Source organism: Dipodomys ordii, unplaced genomic scaffold (assembly GCF_000151885.1).
Source record: "Dipodomys ordii isolate 6190 unplaced genomic scaffold, Dord_2.0 Scaffold80, whole genome shotgun sequence".
Taxonomy (NCBI): domain Eukaryota; kingdom Metazoa; phylum Chordata; class Mammalia; order Rodentia; family Heteromyidae; genus Dipodomys; species Dipodomys ordii.
In genome coordinates, this window is record NW_012267296.1 from 6,710,355 (window position 1) to 6,723,180 (window position 12,826).

Sequence of the window (12,826 nt, forward strand, 5' to 3'; positions counted from 1 at the left end):
CATAGCTGAATATGAGAATGTTGGATTTGAAAAGTAGTTGCCTGGTTTGTCTGATTTTAAACAACACTCCCATATCAAAAAGTTACTGTATTTCTCTTCTTTACAGGAAGGACTTCAAAACTCAAACTCAAAATGCCAAGCATTGGAGGAAAATAATCTTTCTCTTCGACATACAGTATCAGATATGGAATACAGACTAAAAGAACTGGAATTTTGTAAACATAATTTGGAGCAAGAGAATAAAAACCTTAGAATGCAGGTATCACACTTTTAAGTCTATAATAGTGTCCATAATTGTAATGCTAGCATTAGTAATAGCAAATACACACCCATACATCTTATCAAACTGACATTTGAAGTTTTATAACAGTTCCTCCAGAACCCTCTCAGTATTTCAGTATCTTCTTTATTTACATGACAATCATATATTAATAAGTCTTGTAACTTAACCTAACCTAACATGCAGATAGCAATCTAATTATGGAACATTATTTTTGTGTGTATAGGTTTCTGAGACTTGTAGCAGCCCTATGCTGCAGGCTAAAATGGATGAGATTGGCAACCACTACATGGAAATGGTAAAAAACTTGAGACTCGAGAAAGATCATGAGATCAGCAAGCTGAGGGTATGTTGATCCTATATTTCATAAATACACAAAGCAGCACAGTTTTTCTAACCCAACAATGATAGTTTCAAGCTTAAAGCTACAAAGAAAAATCTACTGAAGGTCAAGTTTTAGAATGATGCCATAGAACCTTTTGTTTTAAATGTGTAACACTGTGTCAAAATTGGTAAGTTGTTGTCTAGTGTAACATAGTTTCTCCTCTCTTATAGTAAAAACAATCTTAATGGGAAGTGGCATTGTGGCTCAAGCAGTAGAGCGCTAGCCTGGAGACAGCGCCCAAGCCCAGAGTTCAAGCCCCATGACCAACCAAAAAAAAACCCAAAACAATCTTAATGTTATTAGTTTTGTTTTTATTCATTTCATTTTGAGGATAAGTGAAGGAGTTTTTATGCTATTGCTTATTTATACAGGCAAGAGCAGTCGTCAAGATTATCAAGCAAAGCCATCATTGAATTCATTGAAGTTTTTTCTCACTGAACTTTATGGGATGATAAATATCAAGGAAGTTGTTAAGGGGAAGGATAAGAACAGTGCTGAATTTCATGTATCTTTAATTGGCATCAAAATCAGTGTATTTGTAAGAATAAGTGATTTACCTTATAATTCTAGTTTGGATTGACTTAGTCTAATCTTACTGATTCCTAAATGCAGTTAAATATACTTAAATATTCCTGCAGAAAAATACTAAAATGTTTTTCTTACCAAATATCAGTGTATGAAATATAAAAAATCAGTGGTTTTACCAAAAACTACAATGAATCAAGTGGTGTGTGTGTGTGTGTGTGTGTGTGTGTGTGTGGGTGTGTGTGTACAGAGCAGGTCCTGGTGATTGAACTCAGGGCCTGTGCTCTGTCCCTGAGCTTTTTTTAAAATTTCATCTTTTAAAAATATTTTTATTTTCTTTAAGTAGTTGTATAAAGGAGTTGCAATTTCATATAGCAATATATGGATACAATGTGTCTTGATCAATGTTATCCCTTTTACCATTCTTACCCACTCTTCCTAACCTACCCCTTCCCTCACTTTTCTTAATTTTGTTCCCTAAACTTTTTTGCTCAAGGCTAGTACCCTACCACTTGAACCACTTCTGGCTTCTTTCTTTTTGGTGGTTACTTGGAGATACAAGTCTCACAAACTTTCCTGCCAGGGCTGACTTGTAGCTACAATGCTCAGGTCTCATCCTCTTGAGTAGCTATGACTATAGGTATGAGGGACCTGCTCTGGCTAAAGCGTGTGTGTGTGTGTGTGTGTGTGTGTGTGTGTGTGTGTGTGTGTGTGTGTGTGTGTGTGTGTGTGTGTCTGTGTGTGCCAGTCATGGGGTTTAAACTGAGGTCCTGGGCACTATCCCTGAGCTCCTTTTGTTCAAGGCTAGCACTTGAGCCACAGCGCCACTTCCGGCTTTTTCTGTTTTTGTGGTACTCAGGAATCAAACCCAGGGGTTCATGCATGCTAGGCAAGCACTAGCCTAAAGCATAACCTTTTTAAAAGCCTACTAATTTTTCTATAAGATTTTCTCCATTGCTTTCCTATTTTCCATCTCAGTTTTACTAATGCCACTTTAACCTAAACATGTACAAAGAGGAAAATGGACAAGATTTGTAGTCATGAGATTTGTCCTGGAGTTACTGCTATTACTATGTAATTCCATATTATTTATCTTCCGGAATTTATTTACATCTTTTGTAAAGAAGACTTATAGTAACACTTATCCCCCAGGTATTATGTGAAGACAGCGATAAGACATGATAAATATTTTGTGAGCTGCAGGTCACAATAATTAGTATCACTAATTCTAAATTAGTATTTGACATTTTCTGAAGTGACTGTTTTCTTAGCATTATTTCAATTTTTGTGGCCCAAGTGTGTTCTTTTGACAATACTTAATCTTAAATAGCAAAGACACCTTTAAAAATTATAAATTCCTAACTGGCAATTCCATTTCTATTTTACACTGATTAAATTCTATTTAAATGTGTAACTGTCGGTACTTATTTTGTATTTCATAAGTAAATGGTACTCAGTTGTATATGATGTCAATGAACATGAGAGTAATATTTATTTCTTTATAAATTCTTAGTCCCAGCTAAACCAGTACCAAAAAGATGTTTCAAGGAGAGAAGGAAGTTGCAGTGACTTTCAATTCAAGCTTCATGAACTAACAAGCTTGCTGGAAGAGAAGGATTCCCTTATAAAGCGCCAGTCAGAGGTAAAGAAAGAAGGGAATACAGCTCAGTTCTGTAAGGTTAGAATGGGCTGTATCTCGAAGAAGCACTTTATTACAAATCATGAGCTGTGTTTTATTCCTCTCATATCTGCAGTATGTGACCAAGGAGCTGGCATATAATAAGTACTAAAACAAAAAAAAACCTACCAAGAATGGTGGCTAATATCATAATGCTCTTATTGAAAAAATAGTACTTGTAATACTGACTGATTAATTTTCTTTTAAGGGCCTGCATCTGCTTCTAGATGGAAATTTCAATATTTTTATGCTCTGAGTGTACTTTTTAAGCTTTTTATGACAAAAATTTACATTCTCATCCTGAGACCAATGTTTATTAAGTATCAAGTTGTCTGCAAAATAGAGATACCTATCTCAGATATGAATTAATGAAAAGACAATTTACTGGATACTGTGAAGCAATATTATGTGATAGTCAGCAAGTGGAATGAACAGTTTTACATTAAAACAAACGTGAGGGGTGACAGTCTTACTTTGTTAAATGATCAAATGTATTTACTCCCTTCATGTTTGTACTTCTCTTTGAATGACTCTTGCTTTTTTATTTCTAAGGAACTCTCAAAGTTGAGACAGGAAATATATTCATCTCATAACCAACTCTCCAGCAATGGAAGGACTACCATTACCACTAAAAAGTAATGTATTATTAAATGAAATTGAAATGTCTTTTTTAATATTTTGCATCTGCATTTTGCTCACGTGGACATCATACTCAGACAGTCTTCCCTTGTTGTACTGATGACAGCTTACTTTCCAGCAACTGAGCAAAACCAAACAAAATAACTATAAATAGTTCCACATCAGGGGAATCATTGCAGTCGGTTTCTTCCATTTTGCCTCTTTTCAAGATGCTGTCACATTCCGGCTTTATCAGTGCTGCTTTTCTTTTTTATCAGTGCTGCTTTTCTTTTTTTTTTCTAAATAATATCCCATAATACCCATCTACATTTATTTATTTAGTTATTTACAATGTGATAGGTACTTGGGCTGTTTTTCAATTTTTGACTGAATAATGTTTCTTTGAACATCCATGAACAAGATTTATGGACTATGTATTCATTTCTATTAATTATATTTCTTTTTTAAAATTTTTATTGTGAAAATACCATACAGAGGAGTTACAATTACATGAGCAAGATAACGAGTACATTTCTTATCAAGCATTGTATATTTCTAAAGTGGTGTCTCCAGGTACATGGTGACTCTGTGTTTAAGGGTTTTGTGAGGAATTCCCCTACTACTTCCAAATGCATTGTAAGATTCCAACAGCAGTAGATGAGTGTCAGTCCATTTTTTTCCAATAGTCCCTTTGATTTTAACCATCCTAGGTGGTGAGAAATAGTATCCCAGTGTCCCTTTAATTTGTAGTTCCCCAAAAGTAATATTTTTAGCATTTTTAATGTGCTCATTTTGCATTTATATAGCTTCTTCAGAGAAATGACAATTCAAATTATTTTCCAATTTTTATTTAGTTGCCTTTTAATTGTTGGATGAAAAAAATCGTTCTATATTCTGCATACAATTTCTTTATCAGAGATACAATTTGCAAATATTTATCCTATATCATGAGTTATTTTCTCATTATTTGTGCACTTTTGGCAAGATATTTTAATTATAAAGAAGTTAATTTATTATAGTTTGTTTTTCCTTACTTATACTTTTGGTATACATATAAGAAACCACTACCTAGGACAATATTACAAAGATTTGTATCTATGCTTACTTCTAAGAGTTTTTAAAAATCATTTTATCTATTAAGTTTTGATCTGTAATCCATTTAGAATTATTTTCATAATGATGTGAAGCAGGTGCCCAAGTTCATTCTTATTCATGAGATATTCAATTGTCTCAGCAACATCTGTAGAGCACATTATTTTCCCCACTGAATTTACTTGGCATCATTGCCTTGAATCAAATAAGCGAAAATATAAGGCTGAATTTGTAAGAGTCTCAATTTTATTCCTTTGATCTATTTGTCTATATTTTTTGCCAATGCCACACTGCTTTTAGTAAGTTTTGTAATCAAGATTGTGAGTCTTTAAATTGTTTTTCTTTCTTAGATTAGTTTGCCTATTATTAGTCTTATTCTTTTCATATGAATCTTACAATAAGTTTCTCAGTTTATACCAACTGGTGTTTTATGGGAATTTCACTGAATATAGAAACTCATTGGGTCATATTATCTTTATGACATTAAATCAGAAGATCCATGAATGTGGACTCCTTTCCATTTAGATCCTCTTTGATTTCTTTTATTATATTTCCTTTTTGTTGTACTGGAGATGAAACTCAGAGCCTTATACATACCTAGCTAGACAAGAGTATTACATGCTACATCATTAGGCAGCCCTAGAGCCTCTTTAAATCCATATGACGTTTTTTCTTTTCATTGTACAAGTCTTACAGGATTTTTGCTAAATTTATTCCTAAGTACTTTATATGCATACATATATACATATGTATACATACTTTATATACATATACACATATATATGTATATACATACACACACATATATATATATATATATATATATATATATAGGGGGTCAGTTATGGGGCCTGGACTCTGGGCCTGGGCACTGTCCCTCAGCTCTTCAGCTCAAGGCTAGTGCTCTACCACTTGAGCCACTGTACCACTTCCGGCTTTTTCTGCTTATGTGGTGCTGAGGAATCGAACCCAGGGCCTCATGCATGCATGGCAAGCACTCTACCACTGAGCCATCTTCCCAGCCCGCTTAAGTATTGTATTTTTGATGTCATTGCAAGTGGAATTGTTTTTCTATTTTCATTTCAGATTGTTCATTGCAAGTGCATAGTATTGCAATTGATTTTTATATTCATTTTGAAACATTTAACAGTGTTGAACTCATTTGTTAGTTTTCATGTTTTTCATTGAATATCTTGAAATTTCTATGACAAGATAATGTTATTTGTTAGTAGAATGCTTGACTTCTTCATTTTTATTCTGTATACACTTTCCTTCCTTCTTTTCCCTTCCATTATTTCCATCCCTTCCACCACTCCTTTCATTCCTTCCGTTTCTTCTTCCTTCCTTCACTTCCTCCCTCCCTCCCTTCTTCCTTCCTTCCATCTTCCCACCCTCCTTCCCTCCCTGCTTCCTTCATTTCTTTCTTTCTCTCTGCTTCATTTTCTTTTTCCCTTTCTCCCTCTCCCTTTCTTTCTTTCTCTCTTTTTCTTTTTTCTTTCTTTCCTTTTCCTTTCCTTACTTCCTCCCTCCTTTCCTCCCTTCTTTCTTTCTTTCCTCATTCCTTTCTCTTTCTCTTTCTTTCTTCCTTCCTTCTCTCTTTCTTCCTTCTTTCCTTCCCTCCCCCTCCCTCTCTTCCTTCCTTCCTCCTTCCTTCCTTTCTCTCTTTCTTTCTCTTTCTTTCCTTCCTTCTTTCCTTCCTTCCTTCTTTCTTTCTTTCTTTCTTTCTTTCCTTCTTTCCTTCTTTCTTTCTTTCTTTCTTTCTTTCTTTCTTTCTTTCTTTCTTTCTTTCTTTCTTTCTTTCTTTCTTTCTTTCTTTCTTTCTTTCTTTCTTTCTTTCCTTCCCTCCCCCTCCCTCTCTTCCTTCCTTCCTCCTTCCTTCCTTTCTCTTCTTTCTTTCTTTCTTTCTTTCTTTCTTTCTTTCTTTCTTTCTTTCTTTCTTTCTTTCTTTCTTTCTTTCTTTCTTTCTTTCTTTTCTTCTTTCATCCTAGGGCCTGAACTCTGAGTCTAGGTGATGTCCTTAGTGGTACTATTCTTTGTGCTCAAGGCTAGCAGTCTAACCTTGAGCCATAGCTCTACTTCCAGCTTTTTGGTGTTTAATTAGATATGGGTGAAACAGACTTTTCTACCTTGTCTAACTTTGAACCTTGATTCTCAGATCTCAGTTTCCTGAATACCTAGGATAACAGTCCTGAGCTATCTGCACCAGGCATATTTTGTTTCATTTTGTTGACTATTGTCCATATAATCTTCCATAAAATGTCAAAGTGTCAAGAGTAGGTTCTTTTATTCCTGTTCTTAGGAGGAAGCATATTAGCTATGGGCCTCTGATCAAGTTGAAGATGTTCCCTTCCATTCAGAGTTTATGGAGTTGCTTTTTAGAAATTGTGAATGTGTATTGGAAATTTTTAAGCATTTTTCTGTACCTATTTAGATGATCAAAAAGATTTTTGTCCTTTATCCTATAAATACAGTGTACTATATTAAATGATTTTCAGATGTTATGCAATCTTGCATCCTTTGAATTAAGCCTACTTGTTCATGCTATATAATGATTTTTATATATTACTATATTTTATTTTCTAGCATTTTGTTGAAATTCTTTTCTTCTCTATTCACATTTGATATTGATCTTGAGTTGTCTTATCTTTTGAAGTACTTTTTTTATCTGGTTCTGGTATCAGGGTAAAAGGAATTTCGTAGAATGAAATGGGAGATATTCCTTCCTTTTCTATCATTTTTAAGTCTTCCTATTGATTTGCATTAACTCTTTATATTTTTGGTAATACTAGTGGCAAGTTTTTCTACTTGTTCTTGAGGTGCTTTGGTACTTTGAACGTCTTAAGTTCTTGTCCACTTTCTCTATATTAAGTAATCTGTTCATATAGATTTCCATACTACTTTTACATACTAATTTTATTTCTGTACAGTCACTGTTAGTTATAATCACAGTTAAAAATATTCATTTTAAGAAAATTTCGGCTTGTGCCAAGAAGACCTAGGGTTTCTCTTATTCTGTCCTGTAATGTTTTCAGAGTGTCTGCTTTGACTCTGAGGTCTTTGATCCATTTGGAGTTGATTCTGGTGTAGGGTGATATATAAGGATATAGCTTTAGTTTTCTACAAGTGATTAACCGGTTTTGCCAGCACCATTTACTGAAGAGGCTGTCTTTCTTCCATTCTATTTTTTTAGCTCCCTTATTGAAGATTAGATGGCTATAGGTCTGCGGGTTCATTTCTGGGTTTTCAATTGTATTCCATTGGTGTTGAGGTCTGTTCTTGGGGCCTGAACTCTGGGCCTGGGTGCTGTCCCTCAGCTCTTCAGCTCAAGGCTAGCGCTCTACCACTTGAGTCATAGTGCCACTTCTGGCTTTTTTCTTTTTGCTTATGTGGTGCTGAGGAATCAAACCCAGGGCCTCAGGCATGCAAGGCAAGCTTTCTACCACTGAGCCACCTTCTCAACCCTGAAATTTTCTTAATAGAGACCCAGAAACAAAACAAATCAAAGAAAGGTTGGACAAATGGGATTCCATGAAATTGCAGAGCTTCTGCATGGCTAACGACATAGCTAGCAAGATCAATAGAAAGCCCACAGATTGGGAGAAGATCTTTACTAGCCATACAACAGACAAAGGTCTCATCTCTAAAATATATCTGGAACTCAAAAAATTAAATCCCCCAACAACAAATCCTCAAAGAAACAACTGCACAATAAATAAGTAGGCTAAAGTACTTACAGAGAAACTTCTCTGAAGAGGAAAGGATGGCCAATAGACACATGAAGAAATGCTCAATCTCCCTAGCCATAAAAGAAATGCAAATCAAAACAACACTGAGATACCACCTCACCCCAGTTTGAATGGGTAGAATCAAGAAATCAATAGATGCTGGAGGGGATGTGGACAAAAGGGAACCCTACTGCATTGTTGGTGGGAGTGTAAACTTGTTCAACCACTTTGGAATGTAGTATGGAGGTTCCTTAAAAGACTCCATATACAGCTCTCCTATGACCGAGCAATCCCACTTTTGGGCATTTACCCAAATGATCACAAAGAAGACCTACTAAAGCTACCAGCATGACTATGTTTATTGCAGCATTATTTACCAAAGCTAAGATATGGAACCAACCCAGATGCCCCTCAGTAGATGAATGGATCAAGAAAATGTGGTATATATACACAATGGAATTCTATGCCTCCATCAGAAAGAATGACATTGCCCCATTTGTTAGGAAATGGAAAGACTTGGAAAAAATTATATTAAGTGAAGTAAGCCAGGTCTAAAGAAACATAGGTCCCATGGTTTCCCTTATTTGCAATAACTAATATATGTCTGAGACAAGCAGAAATGGTCAGATAATTTGAGGTTAGGTGAAGTGAACCCCAAGATTGGGACTCAAATGCTTTTTTTCTTTCTTGCTATTGTTTCTAACATATTTATAAGATATTCCTTTGTTGCTTTGTATGTCCCTCTCCCATGGTATAACCCCTGTTTTCACTGTATTTGATGTTGGTATAATTTGTGGAGGAGCAGGGAAAAAACAAATTGTTTATATAGGGATACAGGTGGACCCATTGCAACAATGAGATGTACAAGACATTATGTCGAAAAACAAACTTTACAACTTTGGCGGGGGGGAGGGTGGGCAGGGGTAGGGTGGGCAGACGGAAAGGGATGGGAAGGGGAAACAAAGGAGGAGGTAACAATGCTTGATAAGAAATATACTCATTACCTTGCTCATGTAATTGTAACCCCTCTGTATGGTATTTTCACACACACAAAAATACTCATTTTATCTTTTGCCTGGTGCCAGTTGCTTACTCTGGTAATTCTAGCAACCCAGGAGGCTGAGAACTGAGGACTGTGGTTCAAAGCCACCTCAGGCAGATAAGTCCATGATACTCTTATCTCTAATTAAACAGCAAAAAGGCAGAAGTGGAAGTAATTTTGGCTTCAATAATTTTCTCTACTGTTTCCTATTAATTAATTTTCTGTCTAGTTTTTCTAATTTTCCTTTCTGCTTGTTATTCTATTTCTTTTTTGTCTGATACTTCTAATTTTCTTTTTTAAAATAAGTTTTGTATTGTGAAAATACTGTACAGAGAGGTTATGAGTTAACATGAGCAAGGTAATTTTCTATTCTGCTTTCTATTTGGATTTAGCTCATGTTTGTTCCAGTTGCTAAGATAGAAGGCTAGGCTATTCAATTTGAGTTTTTTCCCTAATAAATAAAGTTTTTATAACTGTTCACTTCCCTTTGATCTCTGTTTTCACTGTATTGCATACATTTCGGTATGTTGTGTTTTCCTTTGTAGTTGTCTCAATGGATTTTCTTTTCTTACTGTTTTTGGAACTGTTGGAGATACAATCTACTGAGGATCCAGTCAAGGAGTTTGTGTGTGCTAAGCAAGCACTCTATCACTGACCTATACTCATTCTCAGCCCTGTAAACCATTTATGAGTCCTCTTGTTATTTCTTCTTTGACTTATTTGTTGGTTATAAATGTTACATTGTTTACATACATTTGTCACCAAAATCTCCTATTGTTATTTATTTCTCATTCCATTTCATTGTAGGCAGAGAATATATTTGGTATGGTTTTTCAATCTTTTTCAAGTTTCTGTTTCTTTTTTATTTCAGGTGTACCATTTTTCGATCCTAGAGAATATTTCATGCATATCTAAGAAAAATTACGCGCTCGGGTCTTGATATGTTTACAATTCTATACATAACTTTTAGGTCTAGATACTTTAGTTCTTGAACAGTAGTTCAAGTCTTCTCTTTCCTTGTTAGTATAGTATATTGTCTATTAAATAAGAAAACTGAGTGTTGAAATCTCCAAATACTATTCCTTCCTTAAATTCCATCAGTTTTTGTTTCATGAATTTGGGGGTTCTGTTACTATATTTACATACATTTATCATTGTTATAGCTCATATTATGATTTTCTTGGTGGACCAGTGACTTAATTATTATAAAATATCTTTTTTCCCTATAGTTTTTTTAAACATCTATTTTGTCTAATTATTATATAGCCACATATGCTCTTGGACATTTATATGGAATAACTTTTTCTGTGACTTCATTTTCAAACAATTTCTGTCATTAAATCTAAAGTATGATTCCTGTAGACAGCATAGGATTATAGTTTTTATTTATTTTGTCATTCTCTTCTTTTGTTTAATCTGCTTACATTTAATATACTTTATACGCTATGATTTACACTCACCGTATTTCTATTTGTTTTCTACAATATCTTGTATATTTTTATTGCTATAATTATCCACAGTTGGCTTTTTTGAGTTAAATATATTCCCATGTAATGTTTAACTAGACTATTAGTTTTATTTACATTTTAATATTTCACATTGTTTGCCTTAGAAATTTAATTAGCATCCTGTAACCATGTAGTTCAGACTAAATTATTGATACTAATTTAATAATATACAAAAACTTGACTTTCAGCCACATGACGGTAGCTCATGCCTATAATCCTAGCTACTCAAGAGGCTGACATCTCATGATCAAGGTTCAAAGCGAGTCCAGGCAGGAAAGTCTGTGAAACTCTTACCACCAATTAACCACCAGAATACCAGATGTGGTTCTGTGGCTCAAAGATGTAGAGTGAATAAGCTCAGGGATATCACCAAGCCCCATGATCAAACTCCCATCCCCCAAAAAAACCAACTTTACTTCTTTGGGGGTGGCAGTACCAGGATCTGAACTCAGAGCCTTGCATTTACTTAGCTTTGCTTACTTGGTGCTCTGACACTTGAACAACACCTCCAGACTACAGAACCTTTACTCTATATGAACCCATTCTTTTTGTTCTGTTTATGTTATTGTTATACAAATAATAGCTATATACATTTTTACCATTAACACAGATTTACAATTATTGCATTGTGGATTTTTTTAGATGGAAGAGATGATAAAGAGTTATAGGCCATTGATGAAAATGAACTAAGCAATTCAAGGGCAGTGATGGGAGGGAGGGAATGAGAAGGAAAGAAGGGATAGCTTACACTAAGCAAAAGGAAAGAAATGTACATATCACCCCATGTGGAAGAAATAGTTGTATTATCAAAGCTTACAGAATTCACAAACTTTATATACCATGGTAAATGACAATTTGCTTTGTGAAGGTTAAAATGTGTTTGTGACTTTAAGTATTACTATTCCACAATACTGTGAAGTTTATGGGATCACTTAATCTCAAAAAATATGAAAAAAGAGTTATAGGTAGAAATATATGTGTGATAATCTTTACATTTAATTTTATATACTTATCTGTATACTCAGTGATATATAATCATGTCTTGGTGATTTTATTCCTCCATATGAATTTGAGACAATATCTGGAGTTGTTAGAACGAGGTGCTAGTGTCTCATGCCAGTTGTCTAGGCTGAATCAATACCTTGGTTATAGTAAATAATGCTGCAATGAACATGGTTTGGCCGGTGGCATATATATTCTCTGCCATTCTCCCTTTTCCTTATGGCATTCTCAAAATATAAGTATTCTGTGCTTATGGTATCACAGTTATTTGAAACTTTAATTCAGTTGTTTTTCCTTTTGTACTAGGTAAACTCAATCTTAGTCTGCTGTATGTGAAAATCTAGGAGTGACTATAAATGAAGGTTATATTTTCCTAATGCCTATTGACTTTTGTGTGTGTGTGTATATAGGTACAGGACACAGTATCCAATCCTAGGCCTCCTGTATGATGATTATGAATACATACCACCAGGCAGTGACACACAGACTATTGTGATTGAGAAAACAGAAGACAAATGGACTTCTGTAAGTTGACTTGGACATTTCTATCCCTATTTTGACTGTATCTTAACCTTTGAACATTGTGGGTAAACTACAATAGACAGTTATTAAAGAGACTGCTAATGTGGAAGAGACATGCTTAAATTGATTTTTTTCTTGCAATTTAAATATGGAGGCTATCAATGTAGATTATAATTTCTTTAGAATTTTGAAAGAAGAGAAGAAGGATGTCTATTTTCTCACTAGATTATAAGATCTCCAGTTTTAAACCCTATAGTATACAATGAGGCTTAACATTGTTTTAAATGTCATTTGATCTAATATCTACAGCAATGTGACTTGAACAACACAGACCACAACATGAGTCTAAGTTGTTCGATCCATTGCTAAAGGACTGGTTATTAAAAACCTTATAATTTAGAGTTCATTGTTTTTCACCTGTAATCTTAACTACTCTGGAAGCTGTAATC

General features: G+C 34.5%; 1 protein-coding gene across 1 annotated transcript in view; it reads left to right on the forward strand.

Moving 5' to 3' along the window:
- The window catches only part of Pof1b (premature ovarian failure, 1B), a 75,437-nt gene extending 63,048 nt beyond the window's left edge, over positions 1 to 12,389 (forward strand). The window contains exons 12-16 of the mRNA XM_013024988.1: positions 107 to 259; positions 507 to 626; positions 2,704 to 2,832; positions 3,421 to 3,503; positions 12,266 to 12,389. Coding sequence (XP_012880442.1) covers positions 107 to 259; positions 507 to 626; positions 2,704 to 2,832; positions 3,421 to 3,503; positions 12,266 to 12,389 — 609 coding nt within the window. The remainder of the gene's footprint in view (positions 1 to 106; positions 260 to 506; positions 627 to 2,703; positions 2,833 to 3,420; positions 3,504 to 12,265) is intronic.
- The last annotated feature ends 437 nt before the right edge of the window (positions 12,390 to 12,826 follow it).